At 43.9% G+C, this 14,587-nt stretch overlaps 1 protein-coding gene across 1 annotated transcript in view; it reads left to right on the top strand.

Annotated features, from left to right (window-relative positions):
- Nucleotides 1-14,587, top strand: part of doc2b (double C2-like domains, beta) — a 108,516-nt gene that overhangs the window by 48,960 nt on the left and 44,969 nt on the right. Inside the window, exon 2 of the mRNA XM_056411439.1 lies at nt 12,724-12,803. Within this exon, the coding sequence (XP_056267414.1) occupies nt 12,724-12,803 (80 nt within the window). The remainder of the gene's footprint in view (nt 1-12,723; nt 12,804-14,587) is intronic.

Here is a 14,587-nt window from a genome sequence, read left to right as displayed (position 1 = left end):
TATAATATATGTTATTTGTATAGCACTTTAAAAAAGGTACTCAAGGCACTTTACATGGTGAAGACAAACAATAGGAGCAACAATATAAAACAAGAGAGATGACAATAGTGAGAAACAAAATAGAAACATAATAAACTAGCATCACGGCTTAAAAGCAGATTGAGAGAGAGAGAGAGAGATTGTGAATGAGTGTGAAGAGTCTTCCTGCCTGATCCTCCATTGAGCTTCATTCATCAACGTCTGAACCAGATTTAGTTGAAACTCAATGTAAATATGATCCGTCTGTTGTTGGTTTGATTTTCTTATTCAGCTTTCTTCTTCCAAGACATGAAAGCATCGCTTTAATATACAAACAAATCACTTCTCATTCACACGAGGACCTTTCCTCTAGCAACCAATCACAGTCCCCGTCGTCCTAGAGAAGTTTCTCTGCAGACGCTCGAAGACGTGTAAGACCAGCTTTAATCGCACCTCAGGGACGTAAGATGGTTAAATCCTCAGAATGATTTTCTGTCTAGCTCTACATTTGACATCCGTCATATTATTTGATGGTTTTACATTTCGATAGAGCAGAAAACCATCTACCGCCGTCGTCATCAATCAGAACACTGTTATTTTAAAAAATTGCCCCTTTGCCCAAGTTCGTAGCCAGTTGGGGGAATGTTGACCGTGGCCTCTTCTCGCGGATTTCCATCTGCCGGTTGCACAGAGGCATGAGGTCCATTTTTTTATTTCTACTATTTCATACCTGAGTGACGAGTCGTCTGTCTCACAATCCTGAAAAGAATTACGAATTCAGAAAACAGGAATTTTATTCCCGACTACAAAAAGGTGGCATCCGTAATGCGTCGTCGGCGTTGTTGTTGTTTCTTGTCGGGGGGGACGGGGGACTTTTTGTTCTGCTCCGTCGACAGAATTTCATATCGCAGAAGCAGACGCACTCGTCTCCCCGTCCACCGTGAATGTACGGCGGGGTGGAAGAGATAACTTCTCCCCGAGGGACGAGCTGCCAGGCGCAGCTCCTGATCACCGCCTCCCTTCATCTTTGTTCCCTCGCCATGCAGAAAGTACCAAACAGTGTTTATTTAATCTGTCGCAGCTCGGAAATGGAACTTTTCAGCTCCGGAGGGACGCCGGACTTCCTCCCCGGCTTATTAAGTGGATAAACCCGCCGCGTGACAGCAGTGTCTTCAAAGCCGACAGACAACCTGACAGATAGTCCGAATAAAGTGAATGAAAATGCAGAAAAAGACACAACACAGTGTCACGATAACCTGCGGCGCACCTTCACCACAGGGGGCGCTGTTTCATACTAAAATCAGCAAAAGGACGGGAACGTAAAACTTTACTGGTTGAAAAATCTACTTTTTTTGTCGTTACGTTTGTATTATGAAGCTGGCGTAGAACTGCATAGCATCTTAATTACGCAAAAAATATGAAGTGAATAATAAAGAAACCATGTTTTTATATTTCGGAAGCCTGTCAGAGGCCGGTTCCACAAATACAGAATAAATAGATAAAATAACTAAAAACATCCAACTTCACATATCAGTTGCGTATCACCAAAGGCTCCGTCTCGTCCACCGAGCTCTCTCATCTTCCAATCTCGGCACGACAAAAATGTGAAATTAACCAACTTGAAGCTTTAATCTTCAAACAAAAATTTTATATTTCACTGATACATAATTTGACTTCCTCCAACAGACGGTAAGTATGAGCACATTGTAGTGAGACGACACAGCTGCCATCCGTCATAAGTAATAACTGCTATCTAACCATCGTAAAATCCATGATGGATTCCCTCGCAGTCCGCTCCTCCCACGCAGAGATCCGGTTGCTTGTTAAATTCACGGACGGGTTCGAACTTTGGCGAGACATCTGTTCTATAAACCGTAATCTTTCTGCGTGGAATTGACTAATTAAGTTGGACGGGAGCCGAGGTCAGACGGAGCCGACCGTGACGCCGCCGGTCCAGGAAATGTAAGACGAAAAAAAAAGGTCTTCTGTTCCTCCAGCTGTGCGTATTCCAAGCCTTCAAAGCCTGCGTGTCAAATCTACGGACGCATTATAATGAGGATTGGATTTCCAATCAAAAGGGAGATTATTTTTCGCTCGTTCATTTATTACGGCGGGGGTTTTGCAGGATAGAGTCCCTCTCCTGCTAATTCATATCATTACCAGCCTTCATCCAGATCCATCACCCGCTGACCTTTTATTCTCAACCGGACGCGTGGCGGTATCGAGGCTCTCGGCTCCATCGACAACAACAAAAACACGGGGAAAAAAGCAATTTGAGACGAAGGAGAAAGACGGAGATTGAACGAGTCTCGTGAGGTAGCGCGAGGCACGCCGTAAACACAAAGAGCAGCGTTCCCCCACGCCGTATCTGTTGAACATGCACTCCTCCCCCCCCCCCCGTCGGAATTATTATCCATCACACGTCCGCCGGGCAGAGATTCAGAGGAGCATTTGACCGTGAAGAAAAGACCTGCCACGCATCGCGGTGACCCGCGTGCTCTGGCCGCCTGCGACTTGTCTTCCTGACCAAGTTTGTGCCGCGCAGAAAAGAAAATACAACAGAACTAGCCTCACATGCAACTCTCCAGTCGGCCGCTTCGTCACCAGACAAGAAATATCTCAACAACTATTGGACTGAGATTCAGATTGGGTTTTTCACGAGCATGGGCGCCTACGCAGGGGAATATTTTACGGATGCGTATCTAATGAGGGGAACCTGGAGGGTGAGCAACTCGAGACAAAATGTGTCACACTCCACCGGCCGTAGTAATTAACAGGAGGTTGACCTCCAGTCCCGCCGGCTGCACTAATTGTCACGACTCAAAAAACAGGACCCAAAAGCACGACTCCAATGTTCAGGGCAATCAAAAGGATTTATAAAAAAACAGAAAATCACAGCTATGCTGGAAAAAGACTTGAACAAAGTACAAAACAAAATCACAACTATGCAGGAAAAGTAAACCAGGACAAAAGACGACACTATCAAGCATGATCAGGACGAGACAAGAGACAAGACGATCTGACACAAGACACAGGTAGACACAGGCTTAAATACATGAGGAAATAGGGAACAGGTGGACACAATCAGGGGTGGAGCAGACAATCACACTCACGAGGAAACACCGGGGAAGGAAATAAAGTTTCTGAAATGAGAGAGGACAGTTACTACAAAATAAAAGGACATGGAAAACAGGACTTAAACCTCAAACTTAACACAACCGACGAGACATGACACTAATCTGTTGAGCTTCAGGTTCAAAGATGCACCCCGCTTTGAAAACCCTCCTCGTAATTAAACTGCAAACGTCTCCATGTGGCGTCGCGTCATCTCCGTTTGACATTCAGTTGAAATAAGACGAGCGGAACCAAAAGGATTCAGTGATTACAACATATTTGGTGTATTCGGCACTCCCATTTGGCCATTTTGGGATCAAATATATCTGTAAATGTACGTGTGATAATGAAAACCAGTCGATTTGAGCTGTAAGCGTTTATCAAAATTGCTAGCCTGGTAGAGCTAACGGAATAATTCAGCTAACGAGCTTCTCTGGTGTTAGTTGTGTGATGCTTCCATGATTTCGGTGCTCAAAAAAAGTGAATCTCCCTCTGTGTGTAAGACATTAAATGTGTTGCACTGATATCGTTAGAATGTGGCACAAGAAATCAATTCAATCAATATATTTAGATATTTATAAGATATTTGGACTATATGTTTATCTAAAAAGGGGCTTGGTTGATGCTACAAATTTAAACAAGAGGTCTCTAATGTGCTGCTACAATTGAGATGTATTAAACAAAACCGGCGGCTCTCATGTCGCCATTAAATTACTACAAAGTAAATGTTCTCGTGTCAAAATACTTTTCCCGACAGGATAAACGTGAAGCTGTAAATTCAAAATGAAGTGTAATCTAAAAGTTGTTGAATTCTAGTCCTAGATCAATATGTAAATGCGTGCAGTCGTGAGCCGTCTAAATGAAATGGAATCATTTCCATCCGACGGTGGAAGCTGCGGTTTCACACATTAACCCCCGGTGTCAAAAAACAAGATTACACCGAAAACGATCTGAGAACCCGACGCGTTCAAACGAAGCGACGGCCGAGGTCGAAATCCCAATTGTACTTCCTCTGGACGTCGAGTCGGCTCCGCGGTTAAAAGCAGGAACGAGCGACGTCAATTACAGAACCTATCACCCCCCCCCCCTCCCCCACACCCCCTCCCCCTCATGAGGATTCTCAACCCTAATGAGAGGCGCCTAATGGGACGCTGGCATGCAATCTTAATTGTTCACTCAAGCGCCGCGTGAGCAGGAGGATTAACACTCGTGTCCCTTGACATCATTCGCCCTACAACAGAAATACGGCGCCGCCGGGTCGGACCCCCGTTCACCAAAACTGCTTTGGTTTAATCCCTCTGGGGTCATTTTCTTGATTTTGCACAATTTATTAAATTCACCTTTAAAAAGAAAAAGCACCTGCATATGACATGTACCCATGTTTTACATTTTTTTTTAAATTGAAGAAAAAACTCAACTCTCTATGTAATGAGGCACAATTGTCCAAAGGCACAAGTGTAAAGAGATAATATAATAGTAAAGCTGAGAATAGAAGTTCGATTTTTAAATATTCTTCAAATCTCTTGTGAAAACACCTTTACTCATGTGGACGGACTGTTTGTGTTTGAAATTGGTTTACCAAAAGGTCCTGGGTTCACACAAGCAGTGACATGTATGAATAAAATGGTAGATACATGTAAATAAATGTCTAAAACTAAATTTGTTATTATCGTTTGTTGAGTAGAAATGATGAGGTCCGTCACACCGTTCACCAACATGACACAAATGGGACTGAAATGACTTCATGCTGCAAATAAAGCTTCATGCTGTGTGTGCAAATGAAAAATGACCATTAACAATTTTTTTATTTTAAAGAAATATACATACAAAATTGTACATAATATTCATGTTGAGAAATAGAAAAAAACTATTCACACAGACTATTTAAGACTTCACTATAATGACATCATACCATGTCACGCTGGCTGCTCAACCTTCTGCAGCACACACACACACACACACACACATACACACACTCCTAATCATAGTTTGTGGATGTTTGCAGTTCATCCGCGCTGATCAATACCCAATAGGCACGTTTTCGGCAAAAAACAGAAACGCAAAGCGTCGCTCCGACGGGAACCCTCGTCTCTGGCGCTTTGAAGTAATACGGCGAGCGCCACGCTCCTCTAAACTGAGCTCCTCGGTGTTCCTCTTTGACAGCAGCCGTCACTCAGAGAAAACCTCCCGTCCCCGTCAGCTGTGTCTTCATAGGACGGATATTAGGAAAAAAAAGAGAAGCCCTCCGACATGTTCAACGAGCCGCTTGGCTGTGCCGTCACATCCAGAACAGATGTGTGAATGGGCGTGTTACGACGCCCTTTGGACTGTGGCGGAGGCCCCAGGTGGTTACCAGCTTTTCAATAACCGTCCCAAACACTTTCGGACTCCAACGTTTGTGAAATGTCACTTTCTTGACAAATCTGTGCGCTGTTTTTTTGCACCGAGCCGAGAAAAAAGCTCCCGTTGACGCGTCTTGAGATTAGGAATATGGACCAACTACGCCATGGCCCTGCTAATGCCCCGCCCACTCCTCTCTATCTCCATCCGCCTGATGGATCATGGAGGTCTGGATCATGGTCCATGCCTACTACCAACTATTCATACACTCTTGTCATATTCATTGATGGAACTCTGTACACGTGACATCTATGACATCTGTCCATCCTCGAGAGGGATCCTCCTCTATTGCTCTCCTGAAGGTTTCTTCCCTTTTTTCCCTGTGAAGGGTTGTTTGTGAGTTTTTCCTGATCTGATATGAGGTCAAAGGTCAGGGATGTTGTATGTGTACAGACTGTAAAGCCATGAGGGTAATAAATAAATAAATAATAATTAAATATAAATAATAAATTAATAAAACATATTATTAATCATAAATATTAATAATATTTAATAAATATTAATAATATTTATTATAAATAATAATAAATGCATTACAAAATTAAATATAAATAAATAAACCTGAGGAAAACTTGTAATTTGTGAGAATTGGGCTGTACATAATAAACTGAATTTAAAAGCACAATGAGGCGTTTCCGTGGATTGAGAGGAGAGGCAGGAAATGGAGCTTTGTGCATCATGATCATTCTACCTGGAGACGTCGGTGGCCCCACAAGGATTTATAGGGAGATCTTGTGGAACTGTGACAGATAATCTAACTATTTTTTTTAACATCTTCAAACCAATGACCTGCGCCAGCGAATGCCGGATGTCGTGACGGAGCTTTGATCCACCGCTTCAAAAACAAATTGATCGAGATGTCGGTTTCCAAAATGTCGCTTCAAGCACAGACGATGACAACAGGCGGAGGTTCCCTCAACGGATAAATCGTTAAATACAGCGGCGACGCTGTACGTCGTGCAATAAAATAAACGCTGTGAACATTTGAACGCCTCCACTCGAGGCTCGTCGTCCTCCGTTAGCCGGGAAACAATCACGCCGCCTGATTTATTTCCTGCTTTTTAATAACGGCAATCGTCTGCCTAATATGTTTTTTTTAAAATACATATCAATTTAACATATTTTACTCTGAATGCACTCTGCTCTCACACCTGGGGAAAGAAAGCATTCGTAGTCACTTTGTTTCGGAGCAACTCAGCGGCAAATAATGATTTCGTAGAAACGAGTTCCTCTCTTCGCCAGAAATTGTCATTTGCGATTCTTTGCAGACGATTGGGTGATTCCCGCTCTCAATGGACGTCAAGTCGCTACACAAATTCAATCACGTCACCTTTTTTATGAAAGTCACAGAAATTAGGACGCACGGTAAGACAGAAATATGACTCCACCGTAGGGAAAGAAAACGTCTCCAGTTTATTATCCTCCTGTAGTTCACAGCACCGTCTTACCGGGCTGTTCCCCACAGATATCCAGATGGCTCATGCATCTCCAATGCTAAATAGTTCCAAGCAGCTCCTCCACGAAGTCCTACGGTTGCCCTGAATACAGAGATAAACGGGCAATTAAATATTAATGTTGTGATGGGATTCATGGCAGGACAAACTCGGGCTCTACGATGCCTCGAAGACGGTCCTCTACGACGAGAGCAGAGAACGACATGGCGTCGTCATAAGCCGTCACCTTGTTAGACGGAACAACAAGTACACCGATGTCACTGTGGCCGGTTTAAGTCTGCAGGGTATCCGAGTCCAAACGTACTGACGGAAGGGACCAGTCACATTATTTCAGATCCATAACAACTTCCAGGTCTTATAAAAAGTGAAGCCATTTCAGACGTTTCAAGGTTTTATTTGGCATTTGTGCCTCGACCAGCGGTCCAGACACATTGAAGATCTTGTGCAGAGTCCACAGTTTAGAAATAACACTATAAAAACGTGACAGGTGTCATGCCGTCGCCATGAATCGCATGAAATTTGGTGGGATGATTGTTTATTATCCGGGGACCAGTTGAATAGATGTTGGGATCGATCGGGTCAAAGGTCAAGGTCAAAGGTCATGAACAGGTCAACATCTTCTTGAATCGCATGAAATTTGGTGGGATGATTGGTTATTATCCGGGGACCATTTGATTAGATTTTGGGATCAATCGGGTCAAAGGTCAAGGTCAAGGTCATGGAAAGGTCAACGTCTTTTTTTTACCATAGCACGATACATTTTTGTCCAATTGGCATGCAACTAATGCCAAAATGTTCATAATTCAATGCCCAATCGTGTGATATGCGAAGGTATGCGCTCTACCGAGTGCCCATTCTAGTTACACATGTTTCAATAGTTTTGTTTTTGCCCTTAAACTTGCCCTTCTCTCTACCGGCCATGAAGAAGTCCGATAAGTAAAACGGCCAAAATGCCGAAAAGGCTTCAAAAGGACCAAAAAACGTTCCGACCATTTGTTCCAAAACAAACGGTGGTTATCGCTCTATCATCGTGTGAAACACGGACGTAAACCTGTGACCATCCAAACCTCAGCAGACTTCATTTCTCACAAGGTGCCACTCCTACAACCGTCCGTTGAATCTGAATTACAACTCTATTTGTAACCCGTCACAACAAAACAACACACAGATCTATTCTAGCACTTTATGGCGAGTAAAACGGCAAACAACAATATACCTATTAAAAAAATAAAAAAACGTGACACATGCACGTGATTTCGTTATACAACATGCCAACATAAACAGTTGTATTAACATAAATACATGATATACCTCCAGCTTCTAAATCACCGCCCACGTCTCTCGGTTTACTTACCGGGACTGATGCTCATCGACTGCAGTTGGAGAAGCTATTGACACATCGGAGCGTTGCAGGTCAGGAATAGAGGCGTCGTTGGCTTGTGCCGGAGCCAGAATCGATCCCCCCCCACCCCCCCCACTGCGCCGCCCAGACAGGAACACGAGCAGGACTCAGTAACCAAAACACCACGAATCAGTCTGATCCGGGCCGAGTCCAGGGCCCAGTCCAGGGCCCAGTCCGGGGCCGAGTCCAGGGCCCAGTCCGGAGCCGAGTCCAGGTCCAAGTCCAGGGCCCAGTCCAGGGCCGAGTCCAGGGCCCAGTCAAGGGCCGAGTCCAGGACCGAGTCCAGGGCCGAGTCCAGGGCCCAGTCAAGGGCCGAGTCCAGGACCGAGTCCAGGGCCGAGTCCAGGACCGAGTCCAGGGCCGAGTCCGGGGCCGAGTCCAGGGCCCAGTCAAGGGCCGAGTCCAGGACCGAGTCCAGGACCGAGTCCAGGGCCGAGTCCAGGGCCCAGTCAAGGGCCGAGTCCAGGACCGAGTCCAGGGCCCAGTCAAGGGCCGAGTCCAGGGCCGAGTCCAGGGCCGAGTCCAGGGCCCAGTCAAGGGCCGAGTCCAGGACCGAGTCCGGGGCCCAGTCCGGGGCCGAGTCCAGGGCCCAGTCAAGGGCCGAGTCCAGGACCGAGTCCAGGGCCGAGTCCAGGACCGAGTCCAGGACCGAGTCCAGGGCCGAGTCCAGGGCCCAGTCAAGGGCCGAGTCCAGGACCGAGTCCAGGGCCCAGTCCAGGGCCGAGTCCAGGACCGAGTCCAGGGCCCAGTCAAGGGCCGAGTCCAGGACCGAGTCCAGGGCCCAGTCCAGGGCCGAGTCCAGGACCGAGTCCAGGGCCGAGTCCAGGGCCCAGTCCAGGGCCGAGTCCAGGACCGAGTCCAGGGCCGAGTCCGGGGCCAAGTCCAGGGCCCAGTCCAGGGCCAAGTCCAGGGCCTGGAATCGGCCGAGTCCAGGGCCGAGTATATCCTATAACGCATACGTTTTCTGGAAGTCGTGTCATACTTTGGGTTCAATAAAAGTGGAATGAAATAGCTTTTCTTTATTCCACTCTACATGGACAAACTAATTCCCTCTGTTGCCGTTACGTTGTAAGAAAGACGACCTCTTCCGTATCTTAACTTTAATAATAACGAAAGGGAACATTAAACTGTGCCAAAATAACTCGTTTAAAGACTGTAACTCTGAATTAAATTCATTCCTCACGGCTGTGGAACCCTCTGGAGCGAGACACCGAGCTTTGGCCTTTCCCGTCTGTTCCTCTCATAACTTACGTCTGTGCTGCTTACCCCACCGGAGCCTCAAACACCTGTTACCCCGCCAAGCTTTTATCACTCACTTAGTTTTACCGTAACAATGAAAATGTTAATATCTCCAAACACAAAAGTGCACTAACACAACATGTGTTTGTTCATGACCCTATGACTCTACTTATCAATTGATTTATTCCCTCAGGAAACATTGTCCACATGAGTTTATGTCTCAGTCTCTAGTTTCAAGTCTTCTTCTATTCAGCATGATGTCATCATTTAGAACTTTATGGTCATTTAGAGTCAAACAGACCATAAAGCAGGGGACGCTTTAGGGGAGGGGCTACAAGGTGATTGACAGGTCCCCAGAGACATACACAGAGTCTCAAGTTACTCCTCCTCAGACCAGATATGGTCACTTATGTTCACTGGCTGCAAAAAACAAGATGGCAACGACCAAAATTCAAGATGGCGTTGTCCGAAAGGCCAAACTTGAGGCTTCAAAATGACAGCCAGGACAACGACGCCCAAACGGTCGAACAGGTTATGCTTTAGGGCGGGGCTACAAGGTGATTGACAGGTTAATACCATGGTGTGGCGCGGTCTGGGAGTTTTAGTCTTCAAACTTTGTGTGTTTTCAGTTCATAAAATGCTCTTATTTAGCGTTCGGTTGACCCTCGCATGATCCTTCTGGTTGCCCAAATAAACCAAGATGCCGACCACCAAAATTACCAAAACAGCAGTCCACAATCCAGTTGACGAAACTCAACCTTACCAAATCGTTACCATATTGGTGTCACGTCAGTGACATGTTTGGAAGACACCGACAAACATGTCACGACGAGCGGTCCGATAGACGTTGAGAGATTTCTGGACGAACCGGCACAAAAAAAAACCTGGATCTTCCCACATTTTATTCATCACCCGCTCTAATTAAGTCAATTTCCATATGGAAGTTCTCCAGAGGAGTTAGAGCCCGGTGAAGGCGGTAATCACAGCACCCATAAGTACAGTCACATATCCTTAAAACCCCCAGCGCTCGTGTAGATATCAACGTGGGTGTTATTTAGCACCAACGACGAAACGCTTTAGAACCTGAGAAGCTTTTTGAAGCAAATAGGGTGACCAGATTTGAGTTTGTGAAAAAGAGGACGCTTCGTCTCAGGGGGGGTAGTAGGAGTGTAAAGCATGCCGCACAGACAACAATGCAACTAGTGGAGGCGGCAAGGTGCTCAGTGTTGCCAGATTGGAGATGGTGAAGTATCGTACCAAAGGCTCAAAATGGTCGTATTTGGAGGATAATTATCGTGTATCTGGCAACACTGAGATCGGTCAACCAATGACTGTCCTCTCTACAGTCAGAGAAGGTGGAACGTAAGGGAGATACCATTTCAAAAACTTGTAAGGGGTAATAACTAGTTTGTGAAAGACCCAGAGAAACACAAATATCCGACGAAGCAAAATCCCGGACGTTTTTGGAATCTCTGCCGGACACATTTTTTAGGTCTCAAAAAGAGGACGTCTGGTCACCCTAGTTGAAACGCTTCCGCACTGATGACATATTCACGGGTCCAGGAAACGAGAGACCCCCTCGTCACTTTGGCACCAGCAACGCCCGAAAGGAGGCGACCGCGCCACGAACGGTTCATTGCAGCGCTTCAATGAAAGTTAGGAGCCTCGGAGTTTAAAGAAAAGTTGGTAAATTAGATCGAGCGATGGGGAAAGTGGGTCTCACCTCCGACCCGGGTTTAAACAATGCTCAGTGGCACACCTCAAGAGGAGAAAGATTGATATGGAGTTAACTGAACCTCTGATTCGATAATTATTATTTGTAATCAAAGAAAACTCAAGACTATAAAACACTTATATGGACACTACAGTATTACTTAAAGTCCATAACATTTAGAAAATCTTGACTACTATACTTTTATCTGTGTCTTTTTCCTGACGCCACATGAATGCTGATTTATTATTATTATTTTTATTTTTACTTCATCTAATCTCATCTTTTTTGTTGGACGATAAAATACTTATTGTCCTGTTTTATAAATGTAAAAGTTGAATTACGTCCAATGCATTTTCCATTTCGACTACTTAACATTTGCACTCGTGCCGCACACTTCGCTGAGAATATGCATCAAATATTTTTAGTGTTTGTGGCGGCATCGTGCCAGAGTGTGTATTTCATCTTTCCCTTTCTTTGTGCTTGTTGCTCTCCATCTTGAGTACAGGATTGTAGAAAAGGAGCAAGATATGAGCTATTAGGTTATATCAGGAATAAGTAGTGTCAATACAGACGTGTACCAGGAGTCATTCATTTCCATCCCCGAATTTTGTCTCCGGGTCTCTCGATTTCCACTGAAGGCCAGACAACATATTAAAAACATTGTTTTTCCATTAAGTGATTTTTTAGTTTCGGGCTATTTTGCTTCCATAACATCTCATCTTTCAGACTAGGGGATATAAAAGATCCATAATATACATTTAGGGGTTTATTTTACGGCTTTGTCTTCTTGAATCTGCTGATTTACCTTATTTTTTTACCTTTTAAATAATCCTTAATTGGTAAACATTACATTTTACAATCAAAACTAATATGTAAAAGGAATTGTCTTAATGTCAGTAATCAACATCTGTCTTCAAAATGTATGTAATTTAATAATACATGTCTTCAGAGGCCGTGTTCTCTACATTTGATACAGAAATGTCTACCTCAGTGCGTCAGAAGGAGGCGTGTTTACGGGTGTGTTCGTATAATATTCATTGATTTATACAACATTTTATTCCTAAAAACCTGGAGACAGCTTGTTGACAGTATTTTCTGATTTGTTTAGCGATGCAGAGAGATGGAAACCGTTGAATCTGATATGACGACAAAAGAACGTTGAAGCTGGCTTTATCCGATTTAAAGACAGTCTCATTTGCATATTTAAGCATAAAAAACTGAGAAAACATTGACAAAATGTCAATTTTTTATGTGAGATTTCTCTCAAACGATAAAAGCGGACATGTTTTTTTGGGGAGGGGTCTCCTCCCCAACTAGCCTGTTGTGTTGCATCACTAATGTCCTTTTCTCTCTTTGTTCTCCTTCCCTCTCTCTCCTTACAGCGACATTGGGGACCTTGGAGTTCAGCTTGCAGTACGACCAGGAGAACAACGCGCTGCACTGCACCATCAACAGAGCCAAGGTGGGTCATGCGGTGACGGGGACGGCCTACGTTAGCTCGCGGCCCCCGTTAGCTCGCAACCTCCGTTAGCATCGAATATATCTGCAATTTTACAGTGTGCAGAGTTTGAAAGAGAACTTCTGCGTGAAATCCGAGTGACCTCGAGTCAACTTGCAAAGTGCATCGAGACGCTTGACTTATCTTTGCTTTTAACGCATTATGCAACACGTGTTCACAGCTGTTGCTTTGGACACATTAAACCAGGTGACAGCTTTTACGAAAAAATTAAATAACTTTCTCGACGTGAATATTTTAGCAGCGGTCTAATCTCGAGTCAACCTACACGTACTGGCTGTGTAATTGGTACTTAACACGTCCCACTGGTCTCTCTCTGCGAGAGAGATATTTAAATCTATTTTCATCTTGAGAAAGCAGCTGGGATTTCGAAAGCGCATTATATCTATAAGTTGTTTTTTTATTTTAAAAGTGTCACTTACCAAACAGGTTGATAAGAGTTAGAATATTTCTGGAATTGGTGGAGAACTAAACTGAAAGGAGAATTAATATTGCACTAACGGTACTTTAAAATGTTGAATGGTGAAGAGAGGCCTTTATTAAAAACAGGATATTATCAGACCAACCTTTAGGTTTAATTTTCTTTCATATATTTTCACACTGTAGTGAGAAGACCATCTGTTCTTGTTTCAGGTGTTAATTTACACCATGCTTTTCCTGAATAATTCACAGCGCAATTTCTGCAATAATTTCAATTAGTACAACGTGCAGTAATCTCTCCGTGGAAACTGCTAAGTTGTAATAGTTTATTTTGATTCTGCACATGTACATAGAGGAAGTCTTATGCTTTAAATTAATACACATAGAAATATATTATAATAGGAAATATTAGGGAGACTATTTTCCACGTTTAGCGTCACGAAAACCAATCTGCACACAAACACACATGGAGTATGAATTATATTCATATTTATTGTATTCAGGCTGCTTAAAAAAAAAAGGTGAAAAGCTACATAATTAATGGAAATATTTAATATGTGTTTGTGATCAACTTAAATAGCCGTGCCAATACGATTTTTGGATTATTAGCTCTTACAATGCGAAGAGTTAATTAAACCCAAACCGCAACAATTTCAGTTTTTCATTCACGTCCCGTTTTTATTTAATTAAGTTTGTACGAGCAGCTGAAGAGCAAACATAGCCCGTAGATTACTGTTTATCCCGGGGCTCCGGATCAAAGTACATTAATACTGTAGCTGAATCAATACTGCGTACAGGCTTTGTATCGGTATTATACAACCAGATTAGCATTGATGAATTATTCATTAAATACGTCATCCAAAAATCTAGCATGTTGGGGATGGACCGCAATGACCAAACCCTGTCTAACTTTTAAATAATTTTTATCCAACACACAGTAAATAGGAATTAAGTGGTGTTTACTTCTCTGATTCCCTGTTATCAGGAAGTGGTGGTTTCCAACCGCCATGGCGGCCATCAGCAGCCATAACTCTTCCTATCTGTCGGCCAAAATAGCGTCCGTGGAGGAACGAGGGCATCAGAGGAGCCGGTCTTGGCAGCATTGTCGGACAGCAGAGTGGGCATCATGCCATCTTGATTTATGAGGGTTATTTTCTATTTTTCTCTGCTTCCTGCCTCGACAACGTGAACAAATATACTGTATGTTCAGGATTTCATTTGTTGGGTTGTTTCCGGTTGCTTCTGCAGTAGCTTAAATAATAACTGTGGTTTAGAGTACCTCAGTTGGCTCATGGAAGAAAGAGAGAAGG

Source organism: Pseudoliparis swirei, chromosome 3, assembly GCF_029220125.1.
Source record: "Pseudoliparis swirei isolate HS2019 ecotype Mariana Trench chromosome 3, NWPU_hadal_v1, whole genome shotgun sequence".
Lineage (NCBI taxonomy): Eukaryota > Metazoa > Chordata > Actinopteri > Perciformes > Liparidae > Pseudoliparis > Pseudoliparis swirei.
Note: the sequence above shows the minus strand (reverse complement) of the source record. Positions and strands in the feature narration are given on the sequence as shown.